The sequence below is a fragment of the Rhinopithecus roxellana genome, chromosome 13, assembly GCF_007565055.1.
Source record: "Rhinopithecus roxellana isolate Shanxi Qingling chromosome 13, ASM756505v1, whole genome shotgun sequence".
In the NCBI taxonomy this organism is placed as follows: Eukaryota; Metazoa; Chordata; class Mammalia; order Primates; family Cercopithecidae; genus Rhinopithecus; species Rhinopithecus roxellana.
This window is the reverse complement of record NC_044561.1, coordinates 43478946-43494615: the sequence shown is the minus strand read 5'-3', so window position 1 is coordinate 43494615 and position 15670 is coordinate 43478946. Positions and strand designations below refer to the sequence as shown.

The 15670-nt window shown below is 52.3% G+C and overlaps 1 protein-coding gene across 7 annotated transcripts in view; it reads right to left on the bottom strand.

Moving 5' to 3' along the window:
* MX2 (MX dynamin like GTPase 2) overlaps positions 1 to 15670 on the bottom strand; it is a 44111-nt gene that overhangs the window by 22567 nt on the left and 5874 nt on the right. For 3 of the 7 annotated variants that reach the window (XM_010354512.2, XM_030914597.1, XM_030914602.1), the window contains exons 2-5: positions 7268 to 7587; positions 6442 to 6634; positions 4178 to 4312; positions 2115 to 2269 (exon numbers count right to left, since the gene is read on the bottom strand). In XM_010354512.2, the coding sequence (XP_010352814.2) occupies positions 2115 to 2269; positions 4178 to 4312; positions 6442 to 6634; positions 7268 to 7516 (732 nt within the window). In that variant the 5' untranslated portion in view covers positions 7517 to 7587. Of the gene's footprint in view, positions 1 to 2114; positions 2270 to 4177; positions 4313 to 6441; positions 6635 to 7267; positions 7588 to 7697; positions 7909 to 9900; positions 9923 to 14794; positions 14925 to 14963; positions 15029 to 15670 lie in introns of those variants that run through there. The other 4 variants (XM_030914600.1, XM_030914599.1, XM_030914601.1 and 1 more) reach the window with 4 other exon arrangements.

The window sequence follows — 15670 nt, the reverse complement described above, 5'->3', positions numbered from 1 at the left end:
GGCAAACCTTCTTTTCTTGTGCTTTGCTGATTTTATTTATTTATTTATTTATTTATTTATTTATTTATTTATTTATTTATTTATTTATTTTTGAGATGGAGTCTCACTCTGTTGCCCAGGCTGTATTGCAGTGGCGTGATCTCAGCTCACTGCAAGCTCTGTCTCCCGGGTTCGAGTGATTTTCCTGCCTCAGCCTCCTGGGATTACAGGCACAAACTCCTGACCTCAGGTGATCTACGTGCCTCGGCCTCTCAAAGTGCCGAGATTACAGGCACAGTGAGCCACTGTGACCAGCTTTTTTTTTTTTTTTTTAAACAAATCAAAGGTTTGTGGGAGTTGACCAAGCCTATTGGTGCCACTTTTCTCAATAGCATGTATTCACTTTCTGCCTCTGTGTCTGGTAATTTTTGTGCTATTTCCAACTTTTTCATTATTATTCTATCTGTTATGGTGATGTGTGATCATCGATTTTGGATGTTTTTATTATAATTGTTTTGGGGTGCTATGGACCAGACCCATATAAGATAGAGAACTTAATAAATGTTGCCTGTGTTATGATGGCTCCCCAATCTCTCTCCCGCTCTCTATTCCCTGAGGCACCACAATATTGAAATTAGGCCAATTAATAGCTCTATAGTGGCCTCTAAGTAGAGTGGCTGCATTAGTCTGTTCTCACACTGCTCATAAAGACATATCAGAGACAGCGAAATTTATACAGAAAAAGAGGTCGAATGAACTCATGGTTCCACATGACTGGGGAGGCCTCAGAAGCATGATGGAAGGGAGGAGCAAAGGCACATCTTACATAGCAGCAGGCAAGAGAGCGTGTACAGGGAAACTGCCCTTCATAAAACCATCAGATGTCATGAGACGTATTCATTAATACGAGAACAGCACAGGAAAGACCTGCCCCCATGATTCAGTTACCTCCCACCAGGTCCCAAAAACCAAGATTTTGCCCCAAACAGCAGAGCTAGTGAAGACCCCACCCAGGAGGCTCTTGGGGCTGCCACCCCTTAATTTGGTTGTGGTTGGGTTCTCAACACTGCCAGTGTCTCCCACAAAATGGAAGAAGCCAGGAAAGTGGCCTCAGTTCTAGTAGAGGAGGGCCTCATCTCCCCAGCCTTCTCCTGCCCTGGCGTCCACTCTGTCTCCTTCATTTTCGCACGAGCTGGCTTGCCAAAGTATGACAGGGCTGGTCTAGGGACTGGCCTAACCCAAACAGGGTGTGCACAAGTCTTCCTGGACCACATCTGATTCAGGTACCTGAGCCAGGACTATGTTTTCAGGCAATCTCAGGTTTATTTGTTTATTTATTTATTTATTTTTGAGACAGAGTCTCTCTCTGTCACTGAGGCTGGAGTGCAGTGGCACAACCATGGCTCACTGCAGCCTTGACTTCCTAGGCTTGGGTGATCCTAGCACCTCAGCCTCCCAAGTAGCTGGAATCCCAGGCATGCACCAACACACCCGGCTAATTGTGTTTATATTTTGCAGAGACAGGGTCTTACTATGTTGCCCAGGCTGGTCTAGGACTTCTGGCCTCAAGTGATCCTCCTGCCTTGGCCTCCCAAAGTGTTGGGATTACAGGCGTGTGCCACCATGCCTGGCCTTATGTTTAGATGGGTAGGTTGTTGGCAGAGAAGCCACAGCCCTGCTGTTGGCTGACGTGTGTCCTTGTTGCCTGGTTGCCCTCCCTCTCCCCTGTGCCTCTCCTGCCCCAACCAGGACCACAGTCCACGTTCTGACTTATGTAACATTCATTTTCTAAAATATTGCCAAAATGGACAGATTTCATGTAAAAATCCAAATTTCTGCCCTCTTTTGACTATCAGCACAGCTGGTCACACTGGGCTCACATTCTCGAATGACTGGGCAGGGCGTGCACTGTCCCATATGCCTGCCAGTCCCCCAGAGTCCACCTCTCTTTTTTCTGTGACTTGTCAAGCCCGAGTCAGAACCTGGGCATGAGGCCCCCACCTGGGCGGGTCTTACCTGAGACTCCATCCTCATCCCTCAGTGTAAAGGCTCCAGGAGGTGCACCAGGACCCTGGGGACCTCGGACCCTTTCCCCACTTCAGCTGAGCTCAATCCCAAATTCCAGAAGCACTCACCTGCAGTCCGATGTCCCGGGGCTGGTTGCCCACAGCCACCCTGGCGATGCCGGGAAGGTCAATGATGGTCAGGTCTGGAACCTCAGGGGAGGTGATCTCCAGGCTGATGAGCTCATGGCTGATGCCCAGGCCATTCCCAGCCATGATGTTCTGGGCTATGGAGGCCAGGAGGGGAGAAACCAGAGCCCTCAATGACCCCTGTGAGGAAGCAGTTCCTGAAGGTAATGACTGCTTTTTTTCCAGGGTATGAGAGCTTCAGTGGGTCCCTGGTGTTTAGAAAACATTTCAGAGAAGCCTGCAGAGGGATCTCAGAAGCCACCAAGATGGCTGTTTAATATGTAGGTGCACAGACCTACACTTCCCAAAAGATGAGAAGGAAAGATTCTGGTATGTTAGCTATGGGAGTGTGGATGGGTTCTGTTCTCTTTCTTCATGCTTTTCAGCATTTTCCAGTGAGCGCTGTGGTGGTTTTAAAATATGTCCACAAATCCTTCAACGTTCCTCCCTCCAAAAAGTGGAGACATTAGCATGGGCTGAACACAGGGGCTTGTTTCTAATGAATACATGCAGTGGAGGTGATGGTGTGTGACCAGTTCCTAAATGGATCATGACTTCCTCCTTGATTCCTTTTGGATGGCCAGCCCTAGGGGAAGCTGGCTGCCATGTCACAGGGATACTAAGTAACTATGGATAGAAGTTCACAAGATAAGGAAGTGTGGCCTCCTGCCAACTGCTTTAGTGGAGATTGCCAGATGGTTTTCCAAAGTGGTTGCACCAACTTGCATTCCGACTAGCAGTGGAGGGGGTTCCAAGATGCTATTCTAAAGATGTCTTGGCTTAGGTTTGCTCACTACTCATTCTTACCCAAAACTTTGACCAAACCTACACATATGGTGTGCTGTTGGTCTGCTAGACAGCTCTACTGGCCCTGCCCCACAGAGCTCACAGCTGGAGAGACTCCAGACAGATGTCAACGAACATTGCAGGATGTACTGGGAGCACCATGGTAGTTGTGGTGGGCACAGCTGGGGTTCAGACCTTTTGCAATTTGAAGTTCGGAAACTTGCTAATTGAGGGTATTCAGCAGCTTCTGTCTTAGAGGTGAACACTGAAATTGGGGTGAAGACTTCTCTATTTGGGAAGGGAGCCCTCTAGAGAGTCATTTGATCCAGGCAGACAGGGGTTCTCTGGGAAAGGGCTGAGCCCGTGGGGTCATCTAAAGGGCTCCCGCTCAGGCACTGAGTTTGCTATCCAGTAATGCAAAAGGCCTTCCTTAGACTTAGTTCCTCACTGCAGGGAGTCTTAGTACATTCAGGGTTGTTTTTCCATCTATCCTGGCTGAGTCCAGGATGGGCCGTGCAAGTAGGATAGGGGAGAAGCCTTTAGGGAGAGTGAGAGGCTCCAGTGCCTGGGGCAGGCAGGGCTGTGTGCTCCAAGGGACATAACCACCAGGGCCCATCGGGGTACAAGGCTGTGGACTGCAGGAGCAACTGAGCATTTTTTTGATCAGCCATGGCCAAGAACAAGTATTGGGAAACTTGTCCCACAGCTGGGTGAGCGGGGTCTGCGTTTGGAGGGGGTGCTGGGAGGAAAGGTGTCCACAAGGTGGCTGGCCAGGGTTAGAGCTGAGCTTCAGGAAGACAAGCCATGGTTGTGACAGCTGGGGTGGGACCAGGGGCCTTGCAGGCGCAGGTGACCTGAGAGCCAAAGATAGAGTAGGGATTGGGCAGGTGAAGAGGAGAAGCCTGGAAGGAAGAGAGGGCGAGTACCCTGTGGAGTGGAGAAAGCCTGGGCTGGGGGAGGAGAGGACAGGCAAGGTCAGCCACGTGGGCTGCTAAGGGAAGCCACCAGAGGGTCCTCAGCATGGGATGGCTCAATGAGCGGGGACCTGGACAAGGACCTGGAGGGATGGTGGAGGTGACAGCAATGGGAGCAGCCCCATGTGGGAGCACATGGAGCTAGGAGGTAAGTGGTCACTGTGGGGGTGATTTGAGGAAGAAAAGGAATCGAGGAAGTGAGAGGAGCAGCTGTCAGATCTGAACCTTGGAATGATGTGGGCCCACCTTTGTGTATCTCCTTCTCCACCTGGCCAGGGTCCTGCAGCTCTATCTCGGTGTTCTGGTAGCTGATCCTTCCGGCCCACGCCTTGTAGGGCTGCTTTTTCAGTTTCAGCACCAGCGGACACCTGGTTACGATTCCTGGGCGAGAGGTTCCCCAAACATCCTCAGTTTCCTTTAAAAGAAGTGGCGCTGGGCCCTTTGCTCCCAGGACCTGCCCCGCTGTCCCCAAAGGCCTCGTCTGAGCTTTCTGGCTGTCCCTGGGGCCTGGTAGTAGGTGAGGGGTTCTGGATTGAGCAGGTGCAAAGGGGCACAGGTCCCCGGGAGGTGCTACTGTCCTTGGGAAGTGTTCGCTACCAGACTAAGCACCCTGAGCTCTGATGGACATGAGCAAACGGCTGTAGCCACAGTCCCCACCACAGCTGCAGCCCCCACCACACTGCCCTGGAAGTGATGGAGGCGGACGCTGGGGCTCTGGCACAAGTCCAGGCTCCCCGTCTTCCTGCAACTGGAGTCAGCATGTCGGGTGTCTGCCCCAGGCCCTGTAATTGTCCCGGTGGGCAGCCCTGGTTAGGGTGGGGGGTGGGGGACAGCAGGAATGTGGAGCAGTGAGACCATCCAGGGGCCATGGAACCCCTCTCAAGGAGTGGGAAGAAGGTGGCGAGAGCCTGGAGGAGAAGGCGGACATCCCGAAGGAGGGGCAAGGGGAATCCTGACGGTGCCCTTTGAGGCAGGGTCCTCCGATGCCGCTGAACCCAGGAAAGGTGGGAGCGGTGCTGAGTTCCTTGGGGTGGGGGCCCTCACACTCCTGCCGTGAAGCCCTGAGAACCCGTGTCCTTTGTCCCGTGCCGTATAGGGAGGTATTGTCCCGTCTTCCAACTAGGGGACTCGCCCAGGGTCCTATGCTTGCCCTCTGGCATTCAGAATCTCCACTCTGGAGTCTCGCTGCCCCAAATGCTGAACCAAGAGCACGGAGGAGGACTGGCCATCCCACACCCTTACTCTCTCCTGCCTTGTGCCCAGGCTGATGGGCATCTTACGGGACACACTGGGTAAAGGACCAGGTTGCAGATGGCAGCAGGGAGGCCAGGGGAGGGGCACTCTCCCAGGCTCACTGAGGCTTTGCGGTTGCTGCAGGGGGGTGTGGAGGATCCGGGCAGCCCTCCAGCAGCCCCACCTTGCTCTGGGCAGCCCTGGAGAAACCATCAGATGCCTCCCGCCTGCCCCAGGGTTCTGGTTGGTTTAAGAAGTAAGCAGCAGCAGCAGGAGAGTGGAGCCAGGGAGGAGAAGGAGCTGGGTGCTCTCTGCTGCCGCTGCACCTGCCAGGGCCCCTGCACACTGCTCCTTCTCGGGTTCTGGAAGCTGCTCCCCTTCCTGTCCCACCTCCTTCTTGCTGGCTTCCCCACGCCCTGCTTACCCCATTGTAAAAACTCCTTTCTAAACACTCTCCAGTACCCACTCTGAGGGTAGCGCCTTTATAATTTTCCTTTATAATTATTTTATTAAATTATAAATGTACAACAGCTTCTTCACTGTACACAGACATTTAAAAGTTTTTGTCCAAAGCAAAGGTGTCTTATATCACGATCCTCAATAAGAGATTTTCAAAACATTGAGAAAATTCTTTAAGAAGGCTTCACCTGTCACCCAAAGCATCAATTTAACCCTATCAAAGAAATGCTTCTACATTCTTACAAAGACCACTAGGAAGGAGTGGCAAGGTCCCTGGACCTGACTGACACACAGGCAGTGAGAGCTATTTAAACATGTATGGGGAATCCGGGCCCCTTCCACCAAGCCTGAGAAGCTGACCTCCTAGGGCCCTCCCAGCGGCCTGTCTCTCCCAGTTTCCTGTCTCTCCCAGTAGTCTGTCTCTCCCAGTAGCCTGTCTCCCAGCAGCCTGTCTCCCAGTGGCCTGTCTCTCCCAGTGACCTGTCTCCCCCAGCGGCCTGTCTCTCCCAGCAGTCTGTCTCTCCCAGCAGTCTGTCTCCCAGCGGCCTCCCAGTGGTCTGTCTCTCCCAGCGGCCTGTCTCTCCCAGAGGCGTGTCTCTCTCAGGGGCCTGTCTCTCCCGGTGGCCTATCTCTCCCAGTTTCCCATCTCTCCCAGTGGCCTGTCTCTCCCAGCAGCCTGTATCTCCCAGAGGTCTGTCTCTTCCAGAGGCTGTGTCTCCCAGCAGCCTGTCTCTGAAACCTCTTGGTGCCTGGGGAAGCTTTGTGGCTTACAGGTGGCGCTGCTTGCTGCAGAGGGAAGGTGGTCCATTGGAACTTACCGCTGCCTCTGGGAAGGGCAACTCCTGACAATGCCTCCAGCACGGAGCTCTTGCCTGAGCTCTGGTCCCCAATGACGGCGATGGCTGGCAAGGCCAGGTCCTGCTCCACACCCAGAGCCCGCAGGGAGTCAATGAGGTCAATGTAGGGGCGCACCTTCTGCTCGTACTGGCTGTGCAGGTTGTTCTCGGGCCCCTGGAGAAGGCAGAACAGATGCTACTGCCTTGACCCCTGGTAGGGTCCCTGGTGTCATGGGGGTGTGTGGCAGAGTTTGTGCAGCTATGATGTTAGGTGGGGTTGCAGACAGGAGGTGAGAAGGTGGATGGAAGGGTGCCGCTGCATGCAGGGGCCCTTCTGTTCTGTTCCTATTGAGGCCTCACTGGGGCAGATGCTGGGAGGATTTGGCTGCAGGTGTGCAGGGTGTGCCTGCCGGGAAAGGGCTGGGAGCACTGAGCCAGGAGGACGTTCCAAGGAGGCAGAGGCTCCAGTCAGAGGGAGAAGAGGCTCTGCGCCAGGGCACTGCAGAGCTGGGAAGGCTGGTGAGTGGGTAAGGTGGCAATGTGATGGGTGCAGGGGAAGCTGGAAGAAAAGCTCCAGGAAGGGGTCCCCCACATACAGAAGCCCCCAGACCCACGTCACAGCAGCCTATTGCTGCAGGAGTCTGTGTATGTTTCTGGTACTTGTTGGATGTGACCAGGAGAGCTGGAGACACCAGCTGTGCTGGAGGAGCAGACTGGCTGGTTCTATTGTCGTGGTGGGCTTACATGACAGCCCTCTGCACCAGCAGCCAGAATGCACCCTTTCCAAATGCCCCTCCACCGGGCTTACCTTTGCCTTTGGCTGGCTCTTGTTTCCTGGTGGTGGCTGATTGTTCAAAGTGAGCAAGTTGAAGTCCTTGGTGAGGAAAGCAGGGTCCTTCTCTATCCCCTGCCAGTTTGGGGGAAACATCATTTGTGGTGGCACTGTGCCGAATGGCGGTGGCTGTTGCTGGAAGAAATTCATTTCTTTTTTTGGGTAGCGTTGGGAGGAAAACTGATTTCTTCTCCGGTGGGGCCAAGACTTGTGGGCCTTAGACATGTGCTCTCTCCCCGTCACAGTTGGCGAATGCTTTCTCTGCTACTTGGCACCTCCAATCTTCCTGACAAGCTCTGCAAAGACACAAGAGGGAAAGTGGCCCACAGGTCACCAGAAGTCCTCCCTACCACCTCCCTAAGGTGGTACTTTTGCCAACCCCTCCTCACCCCACCCTACAACCTACCCTCTACACACGATGCAGAGACCAGGGGTCCAGTGCACCCTGTCTGCCGAAGGGGCTCTTGGCAGCCAGAGAGCACAAGTGGATTTCTACCGGCCTGGGCTTGGGGAACAGGGGGCAGTGGACTCCATATTCCCAGTAGAGTCTCAGTGTTCCTTTGTTACTTGTTGTCGTTGTCGTTGTTGTTTTTGAGACAGGGTCTCACTCTGTCACCTAGTGGGGACTGTAGTGGTGCAATCAGGTCTCACTGCAGCCTCAACCTCCCTGGACTCAAGCAATCCCCCAACCTCAGCTTACCGAGCAGTTGGGACTAGAGGCATGCACCACCATGCCCAACAAGTTTTATTTATTTATTTATTTATTTTTGTATTTTTTATAGAGATGGGTTTTTGCCATGTTACTCGGGCTGGTCTCAAACTCCTGAGTTCAAGCAATCCGTCCGCCTCAGCATCCCAAAGTGCTGGAAATACAGCCGTGAGTCATCACACCCAGCCTCCTTTGTAACCTCTGATGGTCAGTGTCATCTACGGCATCAGGCCTCTGTGGCTCAGGACCAGGCAGGAGAACCATTAGGTGTGCACAGATGACAGGCAACACCTCCTGGGCCTGCTGGAAGCCAGACCTGGCCTCACACCTAGGCTTGGCCAGGCACTGGGGGAGTGTGGGAGAAGCTGGTGTTCAGCCCCAGTTCTTAGGCTGTGGCCTCCACTCAGATGAGGGCAGCACCGTGATGAGACACACATTTAAGTTTCACAACAAGTCTATGCATTTGGCCCTTATCTGGTTTTTCAGGATCAAGAAACTGACATCTGGGAGGGCCAGTGACGTCTAAGCCAGGACTCAGAGCTGGGCCTGTGCTCCGGGGAGGAGCCCTCCACACTCTGGCTCGCACTGTATCCCCCTTTCCTCTAGTAGTAAGGTAGATCCAGGAGGCTGAATGGTGTCCCCACAGTCCCCCCAAAATTTATGTTCACCTGGAACCTGGGAACATGACTTTTTTTGGAAAAAGACTCTGCAGATATAATTAAGGTGAAGATTTTTGAGATGAGATCATCCTGGATTTAGAATGGGCCCTAAATCTCATCGCAGGTGTCCTTATCAGAGACAGGCGGAGGGAGATTTGGGACACAGAGACACACAGGGAGAAGAACCTGTGAAGACAGAGGCAGAGACTGCAGGGCTGCAGCCCAGGCCAGGGAATGCCAAGGCCTCTGCCATAGCCACCAGGAGCTGGAAGGAGAGCACAGATTCCCCCAGGAACTCCAGAAGGAACCAGCTCTGCCAACACGACACCTTGATCTGGGACTTCCAGCCTCCAGGGCTGTGAGAGAACCAATGTGTGTTGTCTAAGCCACCCCATCTGTGGTCTTTTGCCATGGCAGCCTGAGCAGACTCATACGAGGGTATGAGTCTGAATGTGCCAGGCACTTTCCACCTCGTGGATATCATGGTGATCAAGTCAGACCAAGCCCTCACTCCAGGCACACCATCCTAGCAGGGAAATGCCAAAACAAATACACCAACCAACAAGGGACTCCAGGTGATGATGGAGTGTCTGGAGAAAGACAGGTGGTGGGTTTGAGATTCTGGGGTGAGGGTAACTTGGGTGCCCACTGGAGGGTGTGCCCGGGAATGGGCAGAGGAACAAGGCTTGGAGGAACTGGGGACCAGTCTCCCCAACAGAGGAAATGCACGTGCAAAAGTCCTGAGGTCGGAATGAGCTCAGTGAATAGGAAGATGGTCAGTGTGACTGGGGAAAAAGATGGAGGATCAAAGCTTGCAAGATGTGGGCAGAGGCCTTGCATTGCATGTGGGTGTGAGGGAGGCCTTTGGAGGGTTCTGAGCTGGAGAGTGGCGTGATGGGCATCCTTGAGGATAAGGAGACCAAGTACAATAAAGGACACAACCCTGGACCAGGGAGGGCATGAAGAAGAGATAAGGTTTACACATGGTCAGAGTCCTGGGGCTTTGGGACAGTTGGGCCAGGCCACAGGACTCAGGCTCTGTACTACTGGATCTCATGCGTCCAGAGTTTCTCCCTCGAGCAACCTGCACATCTGCTACCTGAGACACCTGCTGGCTTTCAGCATGGCAGCCTGGGGGAGTGGGAAGCTAGCCCCGGGGCAACCCCCGACCTGGAGGGACCTGCAGACAGCTCCCTCCTTTTCCAACCTCTCAGATGGACGTGCTTCCATGTGGCTCTTACAAGGTGCACGTAGGATGGAGCCCAGTCATCATCGTGGGGTCTGCTGTCCGGTCCTTTGCTGTCCCTGTTCAGCAGCCCAGACCTGTCCTGCTGCCCGGAATCCCAAAGCCAGGCACGAGCCTCTAAGGAGGCTCCACCCAGCGAGGGGCAGGGTGGGGCTAGACCGAGGCAGACTGTCCTTCACAGGCAGGGTACAGCACCATCTCCCTAAGATAAGGCCTGCAACCTGGATTTAGGATAAAGAATTAGAAAGCAGGGTTGGGGCCATCCAGCACAAGGGCTGTGCATGGGACCCGGAGCATGTGCTGAAATCTCTCTGGGTGTCAGTTTCCACATCTAGAAAATGGGGCTGACCGTTCCTCCTGAGGATATGGGAGGGTTCCATACAATTACTTATATAAAGGCTCAGCAGCGTGCCAGACACTTGTGGCTCAAAGACTGGGTGCTGGTACCAACACTGTCATGTGTGGTGCTGGTCTCTGCGGAGGGGACGCTCGGCTTCTCACCACCCCCTTTCTTGGGAGGGCAGGGCTGCTGGGCCTGCTCAGGCTGAGAGCAGGGACTGGGCTGTGCAGGAGGTGGTGCTTAGTGAGTGTGTGGAGCCTGTCCCAGGGCTGGCTCCTGCCTGCTGTTGAGGAGGGGCTGCGGCACAGCCACCGAGGCCCGGCTGGGAGGATGCCTGCCTGCCTCTGTGTGTGTGTGTGTTTTTTTTTTTTTAAGTTCGAGAGTCTGGGAAAGCAAGGCCTGCTTGAGGTTTGGTGCCTTGCTCTCTTTCTGTCTTTAAAGTCCTCTTTTCTCCTGGGGGGCTCTAAAAGACAAGCCTGGGGACAACACCCTTTGGGAAACAATGGCAGTGGGGGTGGTGAGAGCCGAATGGATTCTGGATGCTTTGAAGTCATGGTCAACAAGTCAGCTAATGGCTGGCTGTGGACTGAGGGACAGAGGGGAGCTGGAGAGAGCAGGAAGATCTGTGGCCAGAGCAGCTAGAGGGGAAGCTGCAGAATTCCAAAGGGCCTCGGGCTGCCTGGAGCCTGGAAGGCCATGGCCCGTATGGGCTTCAGCTTCCAGGACACGGTCATCCTAATGACCCCTCCCACCACTGCTTTCCAGCACCTACTCCCAACAAGGCACAGAGAGGGTGTGGCTCACCCAAAGTCACATCGTGCATTGGTGACAGCCAGGGCTCCTGGGCCTGGCAGACACCCCTCTTGCCACACCCAATTTATCTGCCTAAGCTCCATGGCTCCCCTGGTTGGGTCCCTTGCCCTCTCTGAGCCACAGTTCCTGAGTCAGTGTAAGTCTTCCTCCACTCTGTAAACATTCATTGAGTGCCTGCTGTGTGCTGGGCTCTGGATACCCAGCCAGGAGACATTGCCACCATTTGTAGAGCTGAGGATCTGATGGGGAAGGCAACAGTCAAAAGCTGCATTCCCAACATCTGCACGATACCTTTCCTGATGGATTCTGCCTGTTTCGTCTCTCCCCGGCTGCAATAAGGCCCCCAGGGGGGCAGGGATTTTTACCTGTTTTTTTCACAGCTGTACCTGCAGCTCAAAGTACCTGGCATAGAGTAGGAGCTTAATAAAGGCTGTGGAGGAAAAAACCATAAAAATGGCAAAAGCATTTCCTGTATAGGAAACTGTCATTCACCCATCAAAATGTTTTATCTCCTAATGTGAGATATAACCCAGTGGATAAGCTGTAGTCCTGACTCCAAGTCACATTATTTTAAGAGATAAAAAAATAAACATTTATACCAAGAATAGATGAGATGGGCATTTGGAGCTGCTTATGATTTGGGGATGCTATGGAAGCATCCACATCAAAAGTAAGGGGTACTTTGTCCACATCAAAGTAAGGGATCAGTAACTTATTAGAAGCTACCCAGTATCCAGAGGAGGTACCAGATACTAAAGTAGAAGCTTTTAGTTGAGAAGCCATCCCAGAAGTCAAGAGCAATGTCCTTATTGACTTCATATTAAAAAGTAGCTTTAAATACTATATTATAGTTCTAAAATAGTAATTGATATCTACCATCAAACTTTCAGAAAAAAAAATTGGATCCATTTATAATTGACTCATAATAATGCAAACTTCTGGCAAGTAATGTTGGCAATCTCAAAAATGCTTTCTCGATAAAGGTGGAATCTGGTCATCTCAGGACACCTGCCCGTGAGTGCCATGAGCCTTCCTAGCTAAATTACTCCATAATTGTTTGCATCATGGAAAAGGTAAATTAAATGTTACATGCAATGCATATTGGTCAGGAAATTTTCTGGAATTGGCCTAGGAAGTGGTAGAGTCATATCTCATCTGCAACCAATATAACCCAGGCAAGACTGTGAAGGTGAGACAGGATTCAGAGCCATGGGTTCACGATTGCAAGTCTACCTCTTGCTAGACTTTCTGTTCTCAGCATGGATAATACCTATCTTCCTGTCAAAAGATTGTGGAATTACTGTCCTGGAGGGTCCTTATTCCAATACAGACACTTCACTGTGTCTGAATCGCCCTCAGTGTTCGCAAAATACAAAATCAATCACAAAACGAAACTGAAATTCCCTAACTATAAAAAGCCCTCCATCTCCCTGGGCCTTGAGTTTTGCCACCAGCTTTATTGGCCATGCAGTCTTGTATGGCCAAACTCTATCTGTAAGCAGAAGATTACTCCTTAACTCCTAGGTCGAGGATACAATAGGCTATTGGCGTGACCGTCTCTGAGTGCTCACTTAGTCCGGCGCCCCATGAGATCATAACGGGATGCTGTACATGACCAGGAGTAACTTCAGCAAGGCCTGGCTCTGCTCCATTTCATGTACACAGTAAAGCATTGTCAAGGATTAGCCTCACACATGAAGTCTTGTGCTGAAAGGAAATGGCAGTCAGAGGAAATGCCAGCCAAACTTTTTCTGACCTCCAGCTTGGTCTGGGTACGCTGGAAGAGACTTCAAGGCAAAAACTCTTCAGACCTCTTTGGAAGGAGCCATTTCAGGTCCTCCAAACAAATGCCAGGATGGTCAAGATCCAAGGTGTGGACCCAAGTGCTCACGAGTCAGTAGAAACAGGCAACAAACCCAGACCAACGGTACGGCTCCAATGACCTCAAACCAGGACTAACCACAAAACCTACAGATGCAAAAACTAAGAGCTGTGGAGCAAGCAGACAGCTTCTGGAGTGGGCAGCTTCCACTCCCGACGATGAGACCAGATAATGATTGAACTTCTTGTGACTCCCACTACAGTGGTTTTCTTTGTGTGCATTTTAAAACATTATACTCATGGCTGTCCTCTCCTTTTAAGGATCAGATTTCAATCCTGCAACCACGTTTTGTAATTTACTTGTTTTTGACTTCTTCCTCCCTCCTTTAGACCAAAACACATTTTCTCCTAACCCACCCTAAGAATGACTCAGCAGTCCATTTGGAAATCTTGCCTCTTGCTGGATCTGCCACCCATTTCTAACTCCAGGAACCACACAAACCGTGGGCATTCCCTTACTGAATTCCACGCCATACATTTTCCAACACATAGTTACCTTAAGATCCATAGAATAAGTATTCTTATGCCCACACACACATAGGCTGCCATAATCACTCCTACCATAAAACACAACCGGCATGGCCGGGGTCTAGGGGGAACGATCCTGCCTCCTATATGACCATTCTGATGCTTTTCACATCCCTTTAAATCTGCTCTTGATTTCACTAAAGGCAGTATTACCACAGACTTACATTTCTCATGAACAGTCATGATTTTTGCTTCCAACTCTTCTCCACTCACGAAATACAATTAAACAAACAATGGAACAATTTGCAAGAGGCACATGCATGAAGAAAAATGTCCACGTGCAGGAAGGCAAGATTGTGCAGTTGCCAAAGTGGTCATCGCTATTTGCTGAAACAGAGCTCACGGGAAACTTTTATCTCTGAACATCCCCACACTGCCCCATCCCAACTGTGCCATGTGAAGGCCCCTTTCCTTACATGGTGCCAATGCACCCCCATGCTAGCCCGAGGACCATCATCGTACTTTGGGGGCTCCTAGCGATACAATTGCAGGATTCAGCTCCTCTCCTGTCCCATTTCCTCTGCTCTTCACAGCTTTCACAGAAGTAGCTTTGCTGGAAGAGTTAGAGCCGCAGGTTCCAACAATTAATTTGGGGGTCTTTGACCTTGGTAGTGATTCCTGACTTACGGCTATCACAGGCTTATCCCTTGCTCTGGCTGGAATGGCATAGTCCAGGAAAAGAACCTGTATCCACCCGCCATAGTGGGATGGACGACCACCCAGCTTTGAGCCACGCAAGTCGGCGCCTGAGTTCTGGGGAACACTTCCTGTTGCTTTGTTACCCTTGTTGAGTCTAGCAACACAATCTCCAAATACAAACATTGGCTTTCCAAATTAGAGAGCAGAGCTTGGAATATTTTCTGGCTAAAGGCAGGCTGAGGGGGATGCGGGCTCCCTGGAAGTTCCCAGACTTTGCTGATGGTACTGTCCCCTGCTAGATGCACAGCCACGGTGGGGGCGGGGGCGGGGTGGGGGTGGTGGGCAGGGAGGTACTTGCAGTTGTGGAGAGAGGAGAGTGACTGACTACAAGGCTCTGTGCTGGGTGCAGCATCATCCCCCATGCAGGGTGATCCTGGCTTCTACCAAAGGTGGCTGCTGAGAGTGCCCTGCAGGAAAGGCCCCTGGGCACCACAGTCCCAGAGCAGCACCTCACTTCTCGGGAATACCCCTTCCAGAAGCCCTGAGGCCAGCCCCACACTCCCACCTGCTGGCCCAGCAGCTCTCAGCAGCTTTCCTCCCTTGGGACAGAGACTGCTTACACTGCTGGGCTCAAAAACCTGCTTCATGCCCCGGCCAGCCTCACCCCCGCATGTCACCCTGTGCTGACCTGGACTGCTCCCTCTGAGTGGAATCTTCATTCGGGCCCTCTGTCTCAACCTTTCCTGATGAGCTTCTGCCCTGTCTTGCATCCTCCCCCCGCAGCCTCAGATGGGCGGATCTTCCAGCAGAGCCAGCCGTTCCTGGGCTCAGCAGCCCCACCTGGGGCCCCCACTCACTCGCAGGAAAGACCATGGTTGTGTGAATGGCCCCGCGGCCACTCAGCCTTCAGTCCCTGTTCTCCAGCCTGGCTCCCAGAGGTCCAGCTCCACAGGCCTCCTGCACCCCCCTCCTCCCACGAGGGCTGAAAGCACTTCCTGTTTTCAGAACTAGCCCTGGGTTCATAGAAAGTTTTCTGATGTGAAATCTGTGAAACCAGAAGGGCTAGGCAGCAATTTTATGGGATCACTGAGAGATGGCACAAACAGCTCCCAGCCCTGTGGAGACTTTCTCAGGGGGTACAGGAGGGCCTGGCCAGGACCCAGCAGCACAGTGTGCCTGGTGGCACGCACCCTAGCAGCTGAGATCTCAGGTGGCCTCACTACCTGTCTGTGTGGGAGGGAGCCTGGGACTCTGAATCCCCAGTCACAATATGCTTCAAAGGCTGAGAGCTGGAGCCAGCTGCCTTTGGTGACGAAGTCAGGGGTCCAGGAACAAAACTGAGTACTGATGGGAGGTGATAACTCAGCCTCAACTTCTTCCTCTCCATGGGAAGAAAGAACAAGGGAAAGGAGGATCCTTTTGTGAAGTCCAATATTCTTTATCTCATGTTCTTTTTAAAACATGTTTAAAACCGTCGCCACCCTCACCGTCATTTTCATGAAGGGCAGGTCTTGCTAAGCATATCATGAGCTGATTATTAAGTTTGAGAGGACAGGAGCTGGAC